The 16,556-nt window shown below is 37.2% G+C and overlaps 1 protein-coding gene across 4 annotated transcripts in view; it reads right to left on the reverse strand.

The window, feature by feature from the left end:
- pomt2 (protein-O-mannosyltransferase 2) overlaps positions 1–16,556 on the reverse strand; it is a 25,953-nt gene continuing 9,397 nt past the window's right edge. For 3 of the 4 annotated variants that reach the window (XM_012969186.3, XM_031892365.1, XM_004917056.4), the window contains 15 exons: positions 16,061–16,167; positions 13,769–13,851; positions 13,574–13,683; positions 13,398–13,464; positions 13,248–13,308; positions 12,118–12,196; positions 11,809–11,954; positions 7,874–7,965; positions 6,690–6,766; positions 6,523–6,594; positions 6,263–6,322; positions 6,074–6,179; positions 1,304–1,444; positions 840–951; positions 262–605 (listed from right to left, as the gene is read on the reverse strand). In XM_012969186.3, coding sequence (XP_012824640.1) covers positions 500–605; positions 840–951; positions 1,304–1,444; positions 6,074–6,179; positions 6,263–6,322; positions 6,523–6,594; positions 6,690–6,766; positions 7,874–7,965; positions 11,809–11,954; positions 12,118–12,196; positions 13,248–13,308; positions 13,398–13,464; positions 13,574–13,683; positions 13,769–13,851; positions 16,061–16,167 — 1,419 coding nt within the window. In that variant the 3' untranslated portion in view covers positions 262–499. Of the gene's footprint in view, positions 606–839; positions 952–1,303; positions 1,445–6,073; positions 6,180–6,262; positions 6,323–6,522; positions 6,595–6,689; positions 6,767–7,873; positions 7,966–11,808; positions 11,955–12,117; positions 12,197–13,247; positions 13,309–13,397; positions 13,465–13,573; positions 13,684–13,768; positions 13,852–16,060; positions 16,168–16,556 lie in introns of all 4 variants that reach the window. The other variant, XM_002938863.5, reaches the window with a different exon arrangement.

Raw genomic sequence — 16,556 nt, forward strand, 5'->3', positions numbered from 1 at the left:
TTATATAAACATCACACTTTTATTCATGATGGAGGCAAGATATAAAATAAGTCCAAATGTTATTTCACTGTTGGTTTATCTAATCTATAATCTGTGATGGAACAAAATTAATAAAACATTCCCTCATGTAGTCACACATTATCATCATTATGGTGTCCCACATAGAGCGTAGGTCACATTATGTCAGATAAGCAACATGTGTTAGTTACTTCCCAGCTGTTAAAGTAGTCTTTTATTTCTTTTTTTTGTTTTTTTAAAAAAAAAAAAAAAAAAAAAAAATCTTGGGCAGAGGGATCAACAATGTTTTGACATCCAAGCATGGCCTTTTCTCCACAGTCAGAAGATGCTTCCATTTGATCACCCCTGAAATGGCACATATACACTGTAGTTTATTTTGTTCCTAGAAGATAAGATCTGGTAATCCATTTCAAATACACATGATGGTAAAACTGAAGTTTCACTCTGATGTCCTCCCATGCTCCTCAGTCAAGAATTCAATTTAGAATTCCCATGATTCCATCCATCGTAGACCAAACATTGGGCTATCTTGACTGTCTGCAAGAGTTCCCATCATGCCGTATGAAAGTGGGTGGAAGAGGTAGAAGCTGGGAGAAAAAAAAAGGATAAATATATCGAGTTGTCCCGATAAACTATAAATATATATAAATATATATATGTATTATGTCTATTCTTATTGTTTTCTGTTTAACATACTAAGAATAATTGAAAATGAAAAAAATCAATATGGTATATAAAGTATATATTTATATACTTGTCAGGATGGTTCTTGCAATAAAATCCCTTTCAAAATCTTTTAGACAATGATTTGCAAACATTACCTGTACAAGAGGATGAGGTGCACAAAACACATTGCAGCCATATACACAGAGTGGTGCACAGTGGAGGGTAAGAATCTAGTGCAGAGCTTGAGCAGGACGGAACAGGTTACACCTACAGACACATTGAAATTACGTCAATAAAATAACACAGAACAACGTTGCACCACTTCTTGCACTTGGAGACACAGGTTTTCACACTCCTAGAAAAGAACATGTGCCCTTCAGGTATGCAAAAAAGAAAGGCTGCGGGACCCCTCCTACCTTTGGCAGCCATTACGTACAAGGCTCCCTAGTGTACCATGGATAGGATTTAACAGGTACAGGAATTGCGCATGTGGGACTGGTAAATGAGCCAGATAATTTCTAACTTGACAGATTAAATATACATTAGCAACACATATATATGGCTATATCTTCCCGGAGTATAAGCCATATAGTTCCAAACATTAGCACACAATACTCACCGGTTAGCATACAGGAGAAAAGCATAGCTGGGAAATAATGGTGGAAATAGAGCACACGTCCCATGAAGTAGAAAGGACAGTAATGCAGAAGCCACCCCAGCATCAGCTGCCCACCACCCTCCAGGAGAAGAAGGTAGCTGTCTGAAACACAGAATTAAAAGTTACACGTCATATCAAAAACTGAAGTAATGATCTTTCCGCCTGGTCCTACCCCCCTTTACTATCTCTATTGATGGCACCCTCATCAACCCTGTTGATTCGGCACGTTGTTTGGGGGGTGATCTTTGACTCCTGTCTCTCCTTCTCTGACCATATTAACGCCACTGTCAAAACCGGTCACTTTCTTATGCAATATTGCCAAATCCGTCCTTTTCTTTCTACTGCAACAGCTAGGCTGCTCACGCAGCCTCTCATCCTATCCCGACTTGACTACTGCAACCTGCTACTAACCGGCATCCCTAACTCCCATCTTTCCCCCCTACAGTCTATATTAAATACTGCTGCCAGAATTCTCCTCCTCTCATCCAGGAGAGTTCAGGCCCCTCCCCTGCTAAAGTCCTTATCGTGGCTTCCCATTAAACAAAGAATATCTTACATATTTCTTCTCCTTAACCTTCAAAGCCCTCCATTCCTCTCTACATCTCTTCTCTTGTGTCTCCGTACGTTCCTGGCCGACTCCTTCGTTCCTTGCAGAGCAACCACTTGGTTGCGCCCCCCACTACTACTGCTGTTTCCCACATTTCTGCCTTGCTGCCCCTTACATTTGGGATGCCCTCCCTGATTTCCTCCGGAGAGAATTCTCCCTCAGCCTTTTTAAAACTAAATTTAAAGAATAAGTAAACCTTTTTTTTTTTTTTCTATCAATAAAATTACTCTAAATAGCCTCCAGAATTACCTACCTTTGTCCCAGCATTCTCTTTAACCTGGTACCTCAGTTAGAAGTTGATTGTTTCCTTTGCTTCCTTGTGCAGAGTGAAGCCCCGCCCCCACTTCCTGCACAAGGAAGCAAAGGAAACTATCAACTTCTAACCAGGTCAGAGAGAATGCTGGGACAAAGGTAGGTAATTCTGGAGGCTATTTAGAGTAATTTTATTGATAGAAAAAAAAGGTTTACTTATTCTTTAAAGACTACCTTTTGGAGCACTCACACAGCACCTGATCTGGGAACTAGAACTTATATTGTAATGTCACCCAATGTGACCTACAGCACTTATATTTGCCTATTTGTGTCTGTAAGTTACCCTCCCATATAAATTGTAAGCTCTACAGGGCAGGGACCTCCATCCTCTTGTCTTTGACTCTTAACTTATTGTAACTGTAGCTTGTATTTTTTGTATTTATTGTTATACTTTGTATTTATCTATTATTATCTTAATAACCCAGTTTGTATTAATGTATTCTACTGTACAGCGATGCGTACATAAGCAGCGCTTTATAAATAAAGATATACATACATATATACATATAGTACACCAGACTAAGATAAACCCAACACTAAGTTTATGCCAAAACCTATGCATAATTTCCAAACTGCTCCAAACAAAGGTCAGTTACAAAAACTATTCTGCAATAAATCAACAAACACATCACAGGGGAGATTTAACAAGCAATAACCATTGTTTTTACTCGGTAACAGCGAATTAACTAGCACTCAGCTGAGTGGTTGTCATGGCTTAATACACCTGCCCAGTAAGCCATGACAACCACTCAAATCAGCAATGCCCTCCATAATGTTTGGGACAAATACACATTTTTATTACTCCTCTTCTCCTGTGTAAAATAATAAATCAAACAATTCATATGTGATTAAAGTGCACATTCCAGACTTTGATTTAAAGTTACTTGCATACATTTCAGTTTCACTATGTAGAAATGACAACACTTTTTCTACATAATCCCCCTAATTTCAGTACACCATAATGTCTGGGACAACATAATTGTAGGTATAGTAAAGCAGTCATGTTTAGTACTTTGTTGTATATCTCTTTGCAAGCAATGACTGCTTGAAGTTTGGATTCATAGACATCACCAGGTGCTGAATATCTTCTCTGGTGATGCTCTGCCAAGCCCCTACTGAAGCCATCTTCAACTCCTGCTTTAAGTTTCCTCTTCATCATATAGACATGCTCAATTGGATTTAAATCAGGTGACTGGCTTGGTCATTCAAGAACTTTAAATTTTTGAGAAACTCCTGTGTTGCCTTAGCATGTTTGGGATCATTACCTTGTTGCAGGATGAAGCACAGACCAATAGGTTTGAAGAAATAGACTGTAACTTGAGCAGCTTGAGCAGATAAGATGTTTCTATACACCTCAAAATTCATTGTGCCATAAATGTGCCAGTACCTGTGGCAGCTATACATGCCAAAGCCATATCACCCCCACCACATTTAACAGATGGTTCTTTTCATCTCCATGCTTACCTCTTGCCATCAGGCTAATTTTGGTATAGTCTGTCCATAACACCTTTTTCTAGAATCTGCAGGCTCTTTTTAGTACTTTTTCACAAACTGTAATATGGCCACCCTGCTTCTGTGGTTAACTAGTGGTTTGCATCTTGCAGTGTAGCCTCTGTAGTTCTGTTCATAAAGTATTATGCAGACAGCAGTCTCTGACAAAGACACACCTGTCTGTTTCTAATCTGTTGGACAGGGATAAGGATTTTGCTTTACCATAGTGCGGATTCTTCATCATCAGCAGTGGAAGTCTTCCTTGTCCTACCAGTCCCTTTGCGATTACAGAATTTACCAGTGCATTCTTTCCAGACAGTTGATTTTGGTAATCCTAAGGTTTGACTGATGTCATTAATGGTTTTATTCTTGTTTTTCAGCCTTTTAACAGCTTCCTTAACTTTTGTTGGCACAGCTTTTCTCCTCTTGTTGAACAGCTGCAACTACAGACTCCAAAAGGTAGAAGAAGGAAATCTTATCCCTGCACTAATGAAGCAATGCAACACACCTGAGTGTTGTTAATCCCTACTTGACGAAACTATAATGCATGCAAACAACTTTAAAATTAAAGTCTGGAATGTGCATTTTAATCATGTCTGAATTGTTTGATTTAAACATTTACATTGAGGAGCAGAGGAATAAATCAAATAAAAATGCATCTTTGTCCCAAACATTATGGAGAGCACTGTATGCTTTATCTTTTTATATGCACTTCCCAGGTGCAGATTAGCCCAGAATTAGTAAATTAAACAATGCCTAATGATCTGCTTTGATAAATATGTCAATTAATAAAAAACACTTTCCTGAATGTCAGGAAAGTGCTTATAAATGTGACAGAACTTGAACTTCTGAGAATCCTTACATTTTTTTTTTAGATCTGCCCCCCCAATTAACAAAGTTAACTCAACAATGAAAGGGTAACTATCGCAAAAATTAAAATGCAATATAAAATTTGTCTTAAGGAAATATGAAACTTTTTAAATATAATCAATTAAAAATTATTAGCAATTTCTTAAATAATCAACTTGCTCTTCACTATCTCCCTTTCAGCAACCTGTCTTTCTTCATTCTCTCTTCATGCAGAAGTTGGGGTCAGATTTTTTCAGACATTTTTTAGGGGAGCTTCCTTTTTCAGATTTTAGTCTTCTTCCGATGAACGTTCGTATATGAATTGTACGTTTAAATGCAATGATCTAGAACTAACATTCAGACTGAAATTGTAGGATAAAGCCCTAAAAATAACAAATCGGAGGATGTTCAGACACCAATTGTACGAAAGTGACTTCCTAGAAATGCATTTTAGGTCCCCCAAGGATTAACAGATACACAAAACATGCGCAGATTTTATCATTATCCAACTGAAATTTTCTAACCTGACCGGTCGACATAGTATGCAAATTATCTGGACATTAATTTGAAGTCCATACATGATCCAGAAAAATGTATTAAATTGGTGCATGTATGGCCAGCTTTAGAGCTAACTCGAATAACCGATTCCAGCACAAACAAAATAACAGACTTTGTTGGACATCCTGCTTGTAGAGAAACATGACTTCCATCAGAGCTGGTTATTTTATGGGTAAGAACCCACAGAGCGAGTTAGGTGTCCACGATAGATCTCTGTGGGCAACTAACCGCTACGAAAAGGCCCTTCAGATTGCTTCAGTAATACAAGGTTGCGCTAAGTTTCCTCCTGCAGGCAAATTAGCACGACTTCAGAAAACGAAGCAATGCAAAGGTATTTACAACGGCAACTGCTATTCTAGCCAGTGGAAAGTCTTTTCAGAACGGTTAGTAGATCTCTGTTATGGTGGCCAACTAACTCGCTCCGTGGGTTCTTACCCTAAAAGAATGAGCTCTAATACCTCTTCTAGTCAAGGGGTAAACCCCCCCAAAAGGGGATGAAAACCTGACTCCACCTAATGCATGAAGAGAGAATTAAAAGAGACAGATGATGAGAGTTGGAGAGTGAGAAATGATTATTTCAAAAACGGTACATCATTTTTAATGCTTATATTTAGAAATAATCTTATTTCAGTCACATGAAGCTTGTAAATTTTTATTTTCACAATAGATCCCCTTTAAAACATTATTATGCCACAAACTTAAATAGAAAACATTTAAAAAAATATAATAAAAGTCAATTAAAGCTGCCAAGTTGCTGACCCACCGCAGGCCTTTAAATTGGTCCCTGTATATTCCTTTGTGCTGAAAACTAAAGAAGCAATTGCACAGAATGTCTAAGAAGCCTCTTGATTTTTGGTGCACCGGATAATAAATCTTTTTTTGCTTGTTGAAATAAAAACTACTTTTCTATTTACCTTCCACTTCCTTAGACACAGGAACTCCTCGTTTCAAAGACACAGCAGCACAGATCCCAAAGATAACATAAATCCCAAGACAGGCCAGATTCAGCCACCATATGACCTTGACAGAGAGACTGCAAAATTACAATACTGCTTGGAATGTAAATGGTCTAGGAAATAACAAATACTTGATTACATACTTACTGGATTTCCCAATAAGTATACACGGAAATCAGTGGCATTAACTCCAGAAAAACGAAGACCCTACAGATAGGAAAAAAAAAAAGGAAAAAAAAGTGTTTTATAATCAAAATACATCACTCTATTTGTGTGCATAATGGCCCTGTATCAATAAAATATCAAACCTGCAGCACCTTTCATAAAACACTCAAGTACCAGCCACATACCTACTATTACCTGTCTACTTTACATACAAGCCTAAAATTGTCCCTGGATCTACTTACCTGAAAATTTATTGGCCAGTGCCAAGGCCTGGAGGTTACCTCATGTTCCTTTGGTTTAAGCCCGCTGTTTGCCTACAACAGATGAGTGACCGCTTTGTTACCTTTTACCGGTGTTGATTCAGTTATGCTGAATTACAAGTATATATTGCAGTTAAATATGAACTTACCCGAAACATAACAATATGAGATTCCAGCAAAATCTCTAGAAAGTTTGGTTTCAGGATAGACACACTGATATTTGCAACTGGAGGAAACAGCACAAGCAGTAAGTTTAAGAACATTTATTCAATCACTCACACAAGCATTTATCAAAGGTAAGACAGACACCCTGACTTAATTCCTTTGATAAAGTTAATCCTAGGTCTTTATGACTACGAAGATTTTCATTCATCCAGGTCATGGTATATCTAGTATAAATAAATCTAAAGCAACTCGACTTGTTAAGTAATCATTTTCAATGATTACTTAACAAGTCCAGTTGCTTTAGATTGATTTATACTAGATATCCTAGGTCTTTAGCGTGCAGCATTTGTTGCTTTGAATTACACTGACAAGTGTGCCAGAATTTCTAGGACAATAAGCTCTCAATTGTAATAGAATAAAAGTTGCCAGCCTGTGTGGTCCAGCTACTTGCTCTAGACTGCTTCAATTCAGAAGTATGAGACTCACTATTAATTGCCCCACTACTTGTGTTTGCATTTTTTCTACACTCATATTTCTATATAAATGTATTTCTTGTTACTGAAGAGAGAACAGGGGGGGATAAGTTCCAAATTAGAGCTTACACTTTAGCTGGTAGCTGCGGACTGCCCACATGATCAGGGAATCATGGATTTTCCAGCAGAAACCCAACTGCTTCTTCCAGAAAAGGAAGAGATATTGAAGACAAAAAATTCAGGGTCTGTACTTTGCCAGGCTTTGCTTTAGATGTTTGATAGGTAAAGTGATACTGATATGAAACAAAAATATGAATCTACACAAAAAGTTAGCTATAGGTCATATTGACCATTTTTTGCTGATAGGGCTGCATTTATAAGTAATTGTTACTTATTTCCTAAACCTGACTGTTTTGCCAACCTGACTGTCCCTTCTCAACCTGTCATTTATAGCTTCTAATGCTAACAGACTCCTGCTGCACAAATATGGCAGCCCCCTCATAGGTGAAAATGGGGTATCAGATATGTGGAAAAGCCATCAAATACTTTTATGGCAAATTATAAATAGTATGTAAAGACAATGTTATGATTGATGTAAAAAAAGTTTTCATTTCTGGTGTCAGTATCTCTTTAAGGTAGCCTACTACTTCAAACGTAGAGTAAACATAATATGATTAAATAAATGCAATATTTACGCTTTGGATTCTCATGGTCTTCCACATTCCACAGAGTACTGGGGGTTTCACGGACATAAGGACTGCAAGTCACCTCGCCTTGCTCCCAGCCCCTAATGGTAGGAGGTAAAGTTCAAAGAATAAACTGTGCAAATGTTTTGAAAGAAACATGTAATACTTGGCAGCAAGCAAGGAGAAGTAGCATAAATATAATTAATGTAAAACACCTGGAAAGAAAACACCAAAATAATCTGAAGAAAACACACAAATGAAGAAAAAGGACCCATGTCAGTATATAAGTGGCCTTACAGACCAATTTTCCAATTGATCTCTATAATTATCCTATGCAGTGGGCTTGAACATCTTTAGCTTGTATGTATATGAATGGTTTCAGTTTTAAATTTATAACAGTGAGAGATTTAACGGAGAAAAAAGGGTTGAGAATACTGGTTACCTATGGAGTGACATATTCTCTGCCAGTAATCGGCTTATTTGTGGGCAGGAATGGTCTTGAATGCCCCTCTTCTGGCTCTTTTGCCAATTAAGCAGGCAATATATATCCAACGTTAGGGCAACAAGGCAAGTTGTGGGAAGCCTAGCACTTGCACACTAGAAATAATGATTTCTGTGTATATATTTACAGCAGAGAAGTGATGTTTCCTAGCAATGCCGTTTAATTTGCTTGGATTAGTAAGCTCTATTGGGCAGGACCCTGTGTTAAAGAAGAAGGAAATGTCATATAACTGGGGGGGGGGGGGTCTCCATTAAGACCATGGTGCTACTTTATAACTAATATACAATATGGTAATAATTATGATGCATTTCCAGAGAACCCAGAATGCCACAGAATGGACATCCCTGTAAATAACAGAGGCAATATAAAAGCCATAGACCTGCTTAGTAGTTTTCCTGATGACCATAAAATGTACAAGGCAGGCTAAAATAAGTGGTGAATTGAATGTGTGCTCTCTAAACTCTTAATACTTTTTTCTTCAAACAAATACTTAGAGAGCCCTCAACTGAACCGGCATACTGTGCAAGAGAAATAAACAGACCCAATAATACTACAGCTTTGCGATTAATAGTGTTTGGGTAAAGTGTGCACATAACCAGAGAAGCAATTAACTCACATATTCCCTCTTACAACAGCACAGAAAAGGTTTGTAACATAAACATATTCTGAGGACAGATAAGATTCAGCTGGACCACACAAAAGTTACATTTATTTGCAAACCTTAAAAGGAAAGTGGATTGGCAATTGTTTTTTTAAGTTTATTACTTGAACCGCCCTAATGAACTGTATTGCGAAATTACATTTGTAGCACAACTGGCACCTACTTGCTAAGTTTAAAACACCTATTGAACTGCTGGTAAAACAGTATGTTTACAGCAAACAATGAGAGTGGTATCCAAACTTACTCAACTACCTACTGTTACCACAATGGAGGTGGCAGACAGAGATATCCTGGAAACAATCTTTAAAGCAGAACTATACCACCAGAATGAATACTAAACTAACAGCTTATATCATATTAGAGTGGCCTATTACATAAACTTACTAATCATTTAAGACAAACATAACAACAAAGTATTGGAGTACAGTTTTTTTTTAATTGATAAAAATGCCAACATTTTAATTTAGCATATTTCGTGAATAATGTGCATTGCTTGGTACATCCCATTGTTAATTCATACACATATTGATTATTAGTACAAGCAACAAATGGGTAAAGCAGGGTTGTGATATACAAAAAACTAAATAGTCATAAAGCAAGAATTTTTTATTTTTTTTTAACATTTTATTTCTGTCCCAGTATAATTCTAGTTAGAATCCTGATACATATGCAGGGCTGTATGAAACATTTGCTCCTAAAGAGTAGCGCTTATGAGAACAACTACTGTAAATCATACAGGGTAGATTTTATTTTTCAGTAGGTTAACTAAGCTTGGTATGCATGAGTAAAAAATGATGTCCTTGCCATTTTATAAGTTTTTTAAAGGACAAGTAAAGGTAAAGATCAAGTAAGCTTTATCAGAAAGGTCTATGTAAATACAGCCACAAACACGAAGTTGCCTTGAGAGGTGACTAATCTCCTCGTGTGCCAGAGCCCTTATTCTGTATACATGATCTTCTGTGTCAGACATCCTTTTCTCAGAAAAATCCTTCAGGGCACAGCAGGAGCCTGCGCAGCTTCCTCCTCTCTCTCTCTCTCTCCCCTCTCTACTGTAATCTGAGCTGATAGCAGCTCCCTGCCTGTATGCTGCTGCATGGAAGTGAAGTCAGACCAAGCTAAAATGGCTGCAGCTATTTTTTTTTATAACAATTAAGTTTTATTGAGATACAGATTACAGAGTTTTCAATCTGGACATCAAAGGAGAGATCTTATGATACAAAGCATATATCAGTCTTTTATGACACAACCAGTGGTTATTGGTGAATCTCATTATATTTTTACATACCCTGTGCATCTGTGTTTCACTATTTTTCTGCTTTAGTGATGCTACCTTTAACTACTACATTAACTCAAACTGTGCATTGCCTACGCTTATTTATTAGGACTTCGAGGGTGATGGGATGGAAGGAGCATTTTGTGCTGTAGCTGAGGTGGTATCAACCTTCCATATTGTGTTTGTCTAGCCATGGGGACCAAATTTTCTCAAATTTTTTTGGACATCCTCTCCTGGCATATAGTAGTCTATATATGTGGGCATTGCTTGGTTAACTTGGTTTTCCCAGAACTGTAGGATGGGGCTGAATGAGCTTTCCATTTCATTGTTATAGATTTTCGAGCGTATGCTAGCAGGATTCAACAATTGTTGGGGCTAGATTGGTAATTTGGTTTAATAGCATTCCAGAGGGTGTTACCGTAATGGAGGTACTGGTTAGGTCGGATATATAGTCTGCCACCTCTGTCCAGAAGTTTGCTATTTTGTTACAGGTCAAAACCATGTGGATGAAGTCTGCTGGGGATTGGTGGCAGCGGGGGCATTCATCTACTTGGGATGGAGATATCTTGCTAGTACTTTCCTCTCAAGGCAACTTCCGTGATTTCGGGGAAATTACGGCGCCGCTTATGCCATCCCACCGGCGATTTACATTTTCCCCGGTGGGATGGCATTTCGCCAGAGCCCTTAAATGACAGCACAAGAAAAATTGATATTAGGTCACTCTTTCAATAATAACAGATAGTACCTAATCTGTGTTATAACACTGGCGTGTAGACTCATGTTCGTGTATTTACAGTTTATATGGTCTTCAACCTTGCTTCCTCAAATACAATCTTTATGTTAGTAAAAAGCAAGACATGCCATAAATCCAAAACTATACAGACTTAATTAAGCATTCAAATTATTAACAAATACATTGCACCTTTCCACCACTATCAAAGAAAACCTATACATACAGACATGTTCCCTGGAATAATAAGTATTTAAAAGAATGAATTCATAATAAGATATAACAGAAATGAGAAACCGTTAATTTAAACTCTCTGACCCACAGATATTCCTTTGACATCCTTTTCTTTGTTTATTCAAATTAAGTCTACCCATAAATTTAATACCACCAGGGATTGCTTATCATGAGAAAACCAGTCCTGGGACCATACCAGACTACAAAACAAAAATAGCACACACACCAAGGGGCAGATTTACTAAAAACATCTCTTTTTTTTTTATTTTAAAATTCAAATAAACTCGTTTCCACGAATGTCTGGCATTTACTAAAAAATCTAAAATGAAAAAGTCTGTTCAAGAAAAGTCTTGCAAAAGTTATGAAAATTCCAAATTGTTTCAACTTGTTGCATGAAAACTGAACTTTATATATTATATATGTATATATTGTACTTAATATATTTAGTGAAAAAAATATATTACACAACCTAACCAATTGCAGATGGCACCATGCCAATATGGCAGAATCATAGAAACCCGGGGAAATAAGCGTCAAATCTTACCATCTTGGTAGGGTTTTACCAGAGGAGCCAAGCAAACATCCAGTTGACAGGTGAAGCAATCTGATGTGACTGCGCAGAACTTTGACTTTACTTCTGCTGCCAAGCACCTCTATTCTCCAGTAATCATTGGAATCTCCTGTTCCATTCTAAGTAGGGGAGAGCAGGACCTAAATTATCACCTCTGTTGACATACACTTTGCTAAGTGGCTCAAATAAAAGGAAGTTTCTGCTAAGATTGTAAAATTCTTAAACACAGTAATTTAGGCATCAGAACTAGTAAAGTATATGTTATTAATACACATTTCTCACCATTCCATATGTTGTCACCTGCAGGTGTTTCTTAGTAAGTGGAGCCTCCCGTTGGTGACTGTGCAGATTGCGACTTGTCCTAATAAAAATAAACAAAAATATTAATTATATAAGAGAAAGGTGTAAAAAACAAAATGATGTAAAGTAATGAAAATAAAGAAAATGAAAAAGTTGTGGGGAACACAATTGGGGCAATAAATAACCTTTTTAACAGTATTTTTTTGCAGGTGAACAAGCAAAAAACAATTATAAAAGATAGCTTTTACATATGAAAAGCACATATGAGAAAACAAGACCGACTTGGTTGGTTTATATTATATGCTGCAAAAATACCAAGAGTTTGCTTGGGGGTACTTTAAGGGCAACAGCACACAAGTTATTTTAAATCGCTTCTGTGTTTTGTGTAGAATACTAATGGGCAAAATGACCAAAATCACATGTCACTGCTTTCATAGAAACACATAGAAAATGCATTAGCCTCCACCCAGAAACACTTCCTTTGCTGCTTATAAGAAAAGTCAGCCTATCGACACCTGTATGTGCCTCAGACAGGAAATTTTTTATACTTTATATTTACATACTTATATGTAACAGTGCTTTGTTCAGGTGGCAACACATCCATATTATGCTTCAGCCTGCCACGAATAAGCTCAAAAGAGGTATGTTAAAAAAGTCAAAAGCACACAGACTAACACTGTAGCACAAGCCAGCCAAATTAACAGACCTGAAGCAGAACTAAATGCCTTTTTCAAAAAAGGCATAAAAAAAAAAAAAAAATACTGCTCTCAACTGTTATTACATGTCACATTTCTATGGTAGGCCACCCTCGAAACACTGTGACTCAAGTTTCATTTCACCATGTGTTGAACTTGAATCAAATGAAATAGAGAGAGGACAGATGATTAATTCAGTTGGCCATCTATTAGATTTTGCAATATTTGATCAAAGAATGCATTTTTTCTTTAGTATATTTTCAGTAGATTTTGGCATAAAATATGCTGATATACAAATATTGATGAACAGGGAGGATCTCTTTCTGTCCAGATTTTTGCAAATAAACTATTTTACTAGTTTTTGTAAAGCCAAATCATGTAAAAGGACTCATTACAGCCCAAGCAAAAGCAACCTACATTTTATGTTCCAAACGGATGATATCTCCATGCCTCACTAACTCGACTGGTGATGCTGGATCTGAATTAAAACAAAGACATACACAGAAATGTTTATTCAACTGTTTGGTTTACAAACTCAAGCCCAGTACTAAACCATGCCCCTCTCACCACTCTCAGAGTTGTGCTTCTTTATGATCCACAGGTTGTTCTGATCCTTGTGTGAATATGTAGTAACCTTGAAAAGAAAGTGGTCTAAATTACAGTGCAACCCTAGCTAGAGTCTGTATTACGTAAAGAGGCCATACTTTAGGCAAATACAAACTAAACGGCACTAAGTCACTGACCTGCTGTTGCCGTGCACCCACACCTTCTGGATAAAGGTGCCAGTGTGAATGCAGGTATCCTGCAGCTGTACGTAAACTTTTCAAGGTGATGGTGGAGCCATAAGCCAGATCTATTAAAACACAATGTGTGGCAAATTTTATTTGGGAGGGGTAAGGGGAATGGAATTTAGTGTGGACAATATGCAGGGTACATACGTTCTGGCATTGAGGCACTGTGCAGGTTGTTTCCAATCAGACGGGACTGAAAGGCAGAGCTGAAAAATCCATCGCCTGAACCACTGAGAGACAAAAAAAATAAAAGGCAGAAGTGTATTGTACAAAATACTTAAAAACAACTAAAAAGAAGAACACTAATACACAGCCTCACCAATTTTTTCACTGCAATATCAAACTGCCCGAATTGCTGTTGAGTGCACAACTCCATATGCCCTCATGCCATTACACCCCAGTGCAGGCCTGCAACACTAGTACATATTAATCAGTAAAAATTAATACCCCAATGTGACAGTAAAGTTATTTTAAAAAATATTGTAATATTACCTGATTACAATATGACAAATAAGTTAGAGTATACTTATCAACTGGGTGAATGCTGCACTCTGATTTTCATTATTTATTTATTGTTCAAAAGCACTTTTATTGCTTGCATTTTAACAATAAACATTTTCAGGTAGTAACAATTGTAACTATTATCACTTGAGACAGGCTCATAAAGGTGTTAATTAAAAAAGTAACTTTTAGTTATCTGCAAAAATTCTTCCATGCTACTTTTAGGGGCAGATTTATCATGTGAGTTTGTGTAAAAAAACCCCAAAAAAACAAAAGAAAAAAAAACACAGCAACAAAACATGAACAACTTTTCTTCTTGAATGGTAGCTTAAGAAAAGCACAACAGAATATTCCCGAGTGCATTTTGTCTCACAAAAAAGTCACGTGCTGGCAAGAATCCCTTTGTTCCATTCATTTGTCAATGAGGCTAAAAAACTCAAAATAAAAAAAAATGTTTTAATAACCTGGGGAAAATAAATAAAATTGATAGAAATTATTCTCATTGAATTCTATTGAACCTCGCTAACTTTTACTAGATATTTTGTTCCTAAAGGAAAACTAAAGACGTAGGCTAGAAATGTAAATTATGTTTTGTGCTTCTGTACCAGCCCAAGACAACAACAGCCCTTTAGCAATGAAGATCTGTGCCCCAAAGATGCCCCAGTAGCTTCCTATCTTCTTGTTACTGATTCAGTGCACATGCTCTGTGGTGCCGTCAGTTACTGAGCTTAGGGACCGACACACAATATACTGTATAGGTTATAAATATCACAATATAAGGCTGATTAGTAATTAACAGAGACAATTACTGCATGGCAACTCTGAAAGCAGTGCTTTTAGCATCAGACTTTAATCATCAGCCGTTAGGATCAGCTTATATGACAAACAATTTTCTTTGGTTGATAATTTACAACAACCCCTAAGCTCAGCTTCTCAACAGCTGCTCAGAGTGCACTGAGTGTCGCAGACATGTCTAACAGAAGTGTCCAGTATGGTCACCCCTGTGAGAAAGGACTGGATTATTACTACTATAGAGATGTTGAACTTTAAGGCTGGTTCAATAAGTTCATTATCTAAAATATGGCATGTCTAGCCATATTAATTTTTAGGGTTTAGTTCTCCTTCAAGAATAATCTTGATTATATTAGCGTTTTTCATGGCGTTTTTCGAACTGTGAAATCTTGAATTTTGATAGATCATCTGCCTAGTGTTTTTCCATTTGCCTTTATATATACTCCTCTTCCAAAATCCTCCTCTCAGTTCCCACTAATGATATACATCTACAGATTAATCTTTCTTCTTCTACATGAATCCAAACTACTTAACTAACTACTAAAACATCTCTTACTCAATCGCCTACAAACTTGTTTCCACCCCAAAGACTCCACCATGACAGCACTGACAAAAGTTGCTACTTGCCTGATCTTCTTTTTGCAAGTCCAAGGTACATTCTTTCATCCTAACTTGTATAAATATTTCTACTGCCTTAAGTTGACAATCCTCTACTACTACAAACTCTGCATTAATTCAGTGTCTACTAATTGGGTATTTCCTCCACTCTACTTTATCCCCCTCTTCTATTACAAATATACCGCTATGTCACTGGTTCCCAAATTTACTAATTTTTTTCCTCTACATCTTTTCTCCCTTTAAATGATTTCCTCACATCAAAAGCCACACTTTCACCAGTCTTTTCCTTAACCGTAAACATCTCCATCACGCCTAACTTACACGCTCACAGCTTAGGCTTTTTACTACACTCATGTCTCTATTGTAACGCTGTAATTAATTTACTACACATGCCACAAAAACTCGTGTTTGAGTAATCCCTTACTATGTGGGTCTTCCACTCTAACGACTGTTCCCTTTACAGATCCATTCATTCTCCCACCTCTGCCACCACTTCCACTAGTTAAGAACCCAGTCAACTTAGAATACCTTCTGTTCAGCACAGTGAAGTGCACAGCAAAGATGAGAAAGTAAAAACAGGCAGGCAGGACTATCAAGCAGAGAACTCGTGCAGCTAAGTGTCTGAGAAACATTTCCTGTGAAAAAATAAATGTGTAAATAAAGTGTATTAATGAAATAATGTTCGCTAAATTCTTTGTAAAAGTAATACTATGTATTCCTATGGTACTGGCATGGCAGTGGTCCCCAACCAGTGACTCATGAGTAACATATTGCTTGCCAACACCTTGGATGTTGCTCCCAGTGGCCTCAAAGCAGGTGCTTATTTTTGAATTTCTGGTTAAGAAGCAAGTTTTGATTGCATAAAAACCCACTGTAATTGCCAAACAGAGCTTTTTGTCAACATAGGGGCTATTAATAAGCCAATTATAGCTCTCACTGGCACCTCAAGGAACGTTTTTCATACTTGTGTTTCTCTCCAAAATTTTTCCACTTGAATGTGGCTCACAGGTATAAAAGGTTGGGG

The sequence above is a fragment of the Xenopus tropicalis genome, chromosome 8 (assembly GCF_000004195.4).
Source record: "Xenopus tropicalis strain Nigerian chromosome 8, UCB_Xtro_10.0, whole genome shotgun sequence".
Classification (NCBI taxonomy): domain Eukaryota; kingdom Metazoa; phylum Chordata; class Amphibia; order Anura; family Pipidae; genus Xenopus; species Xenopus tropicalis.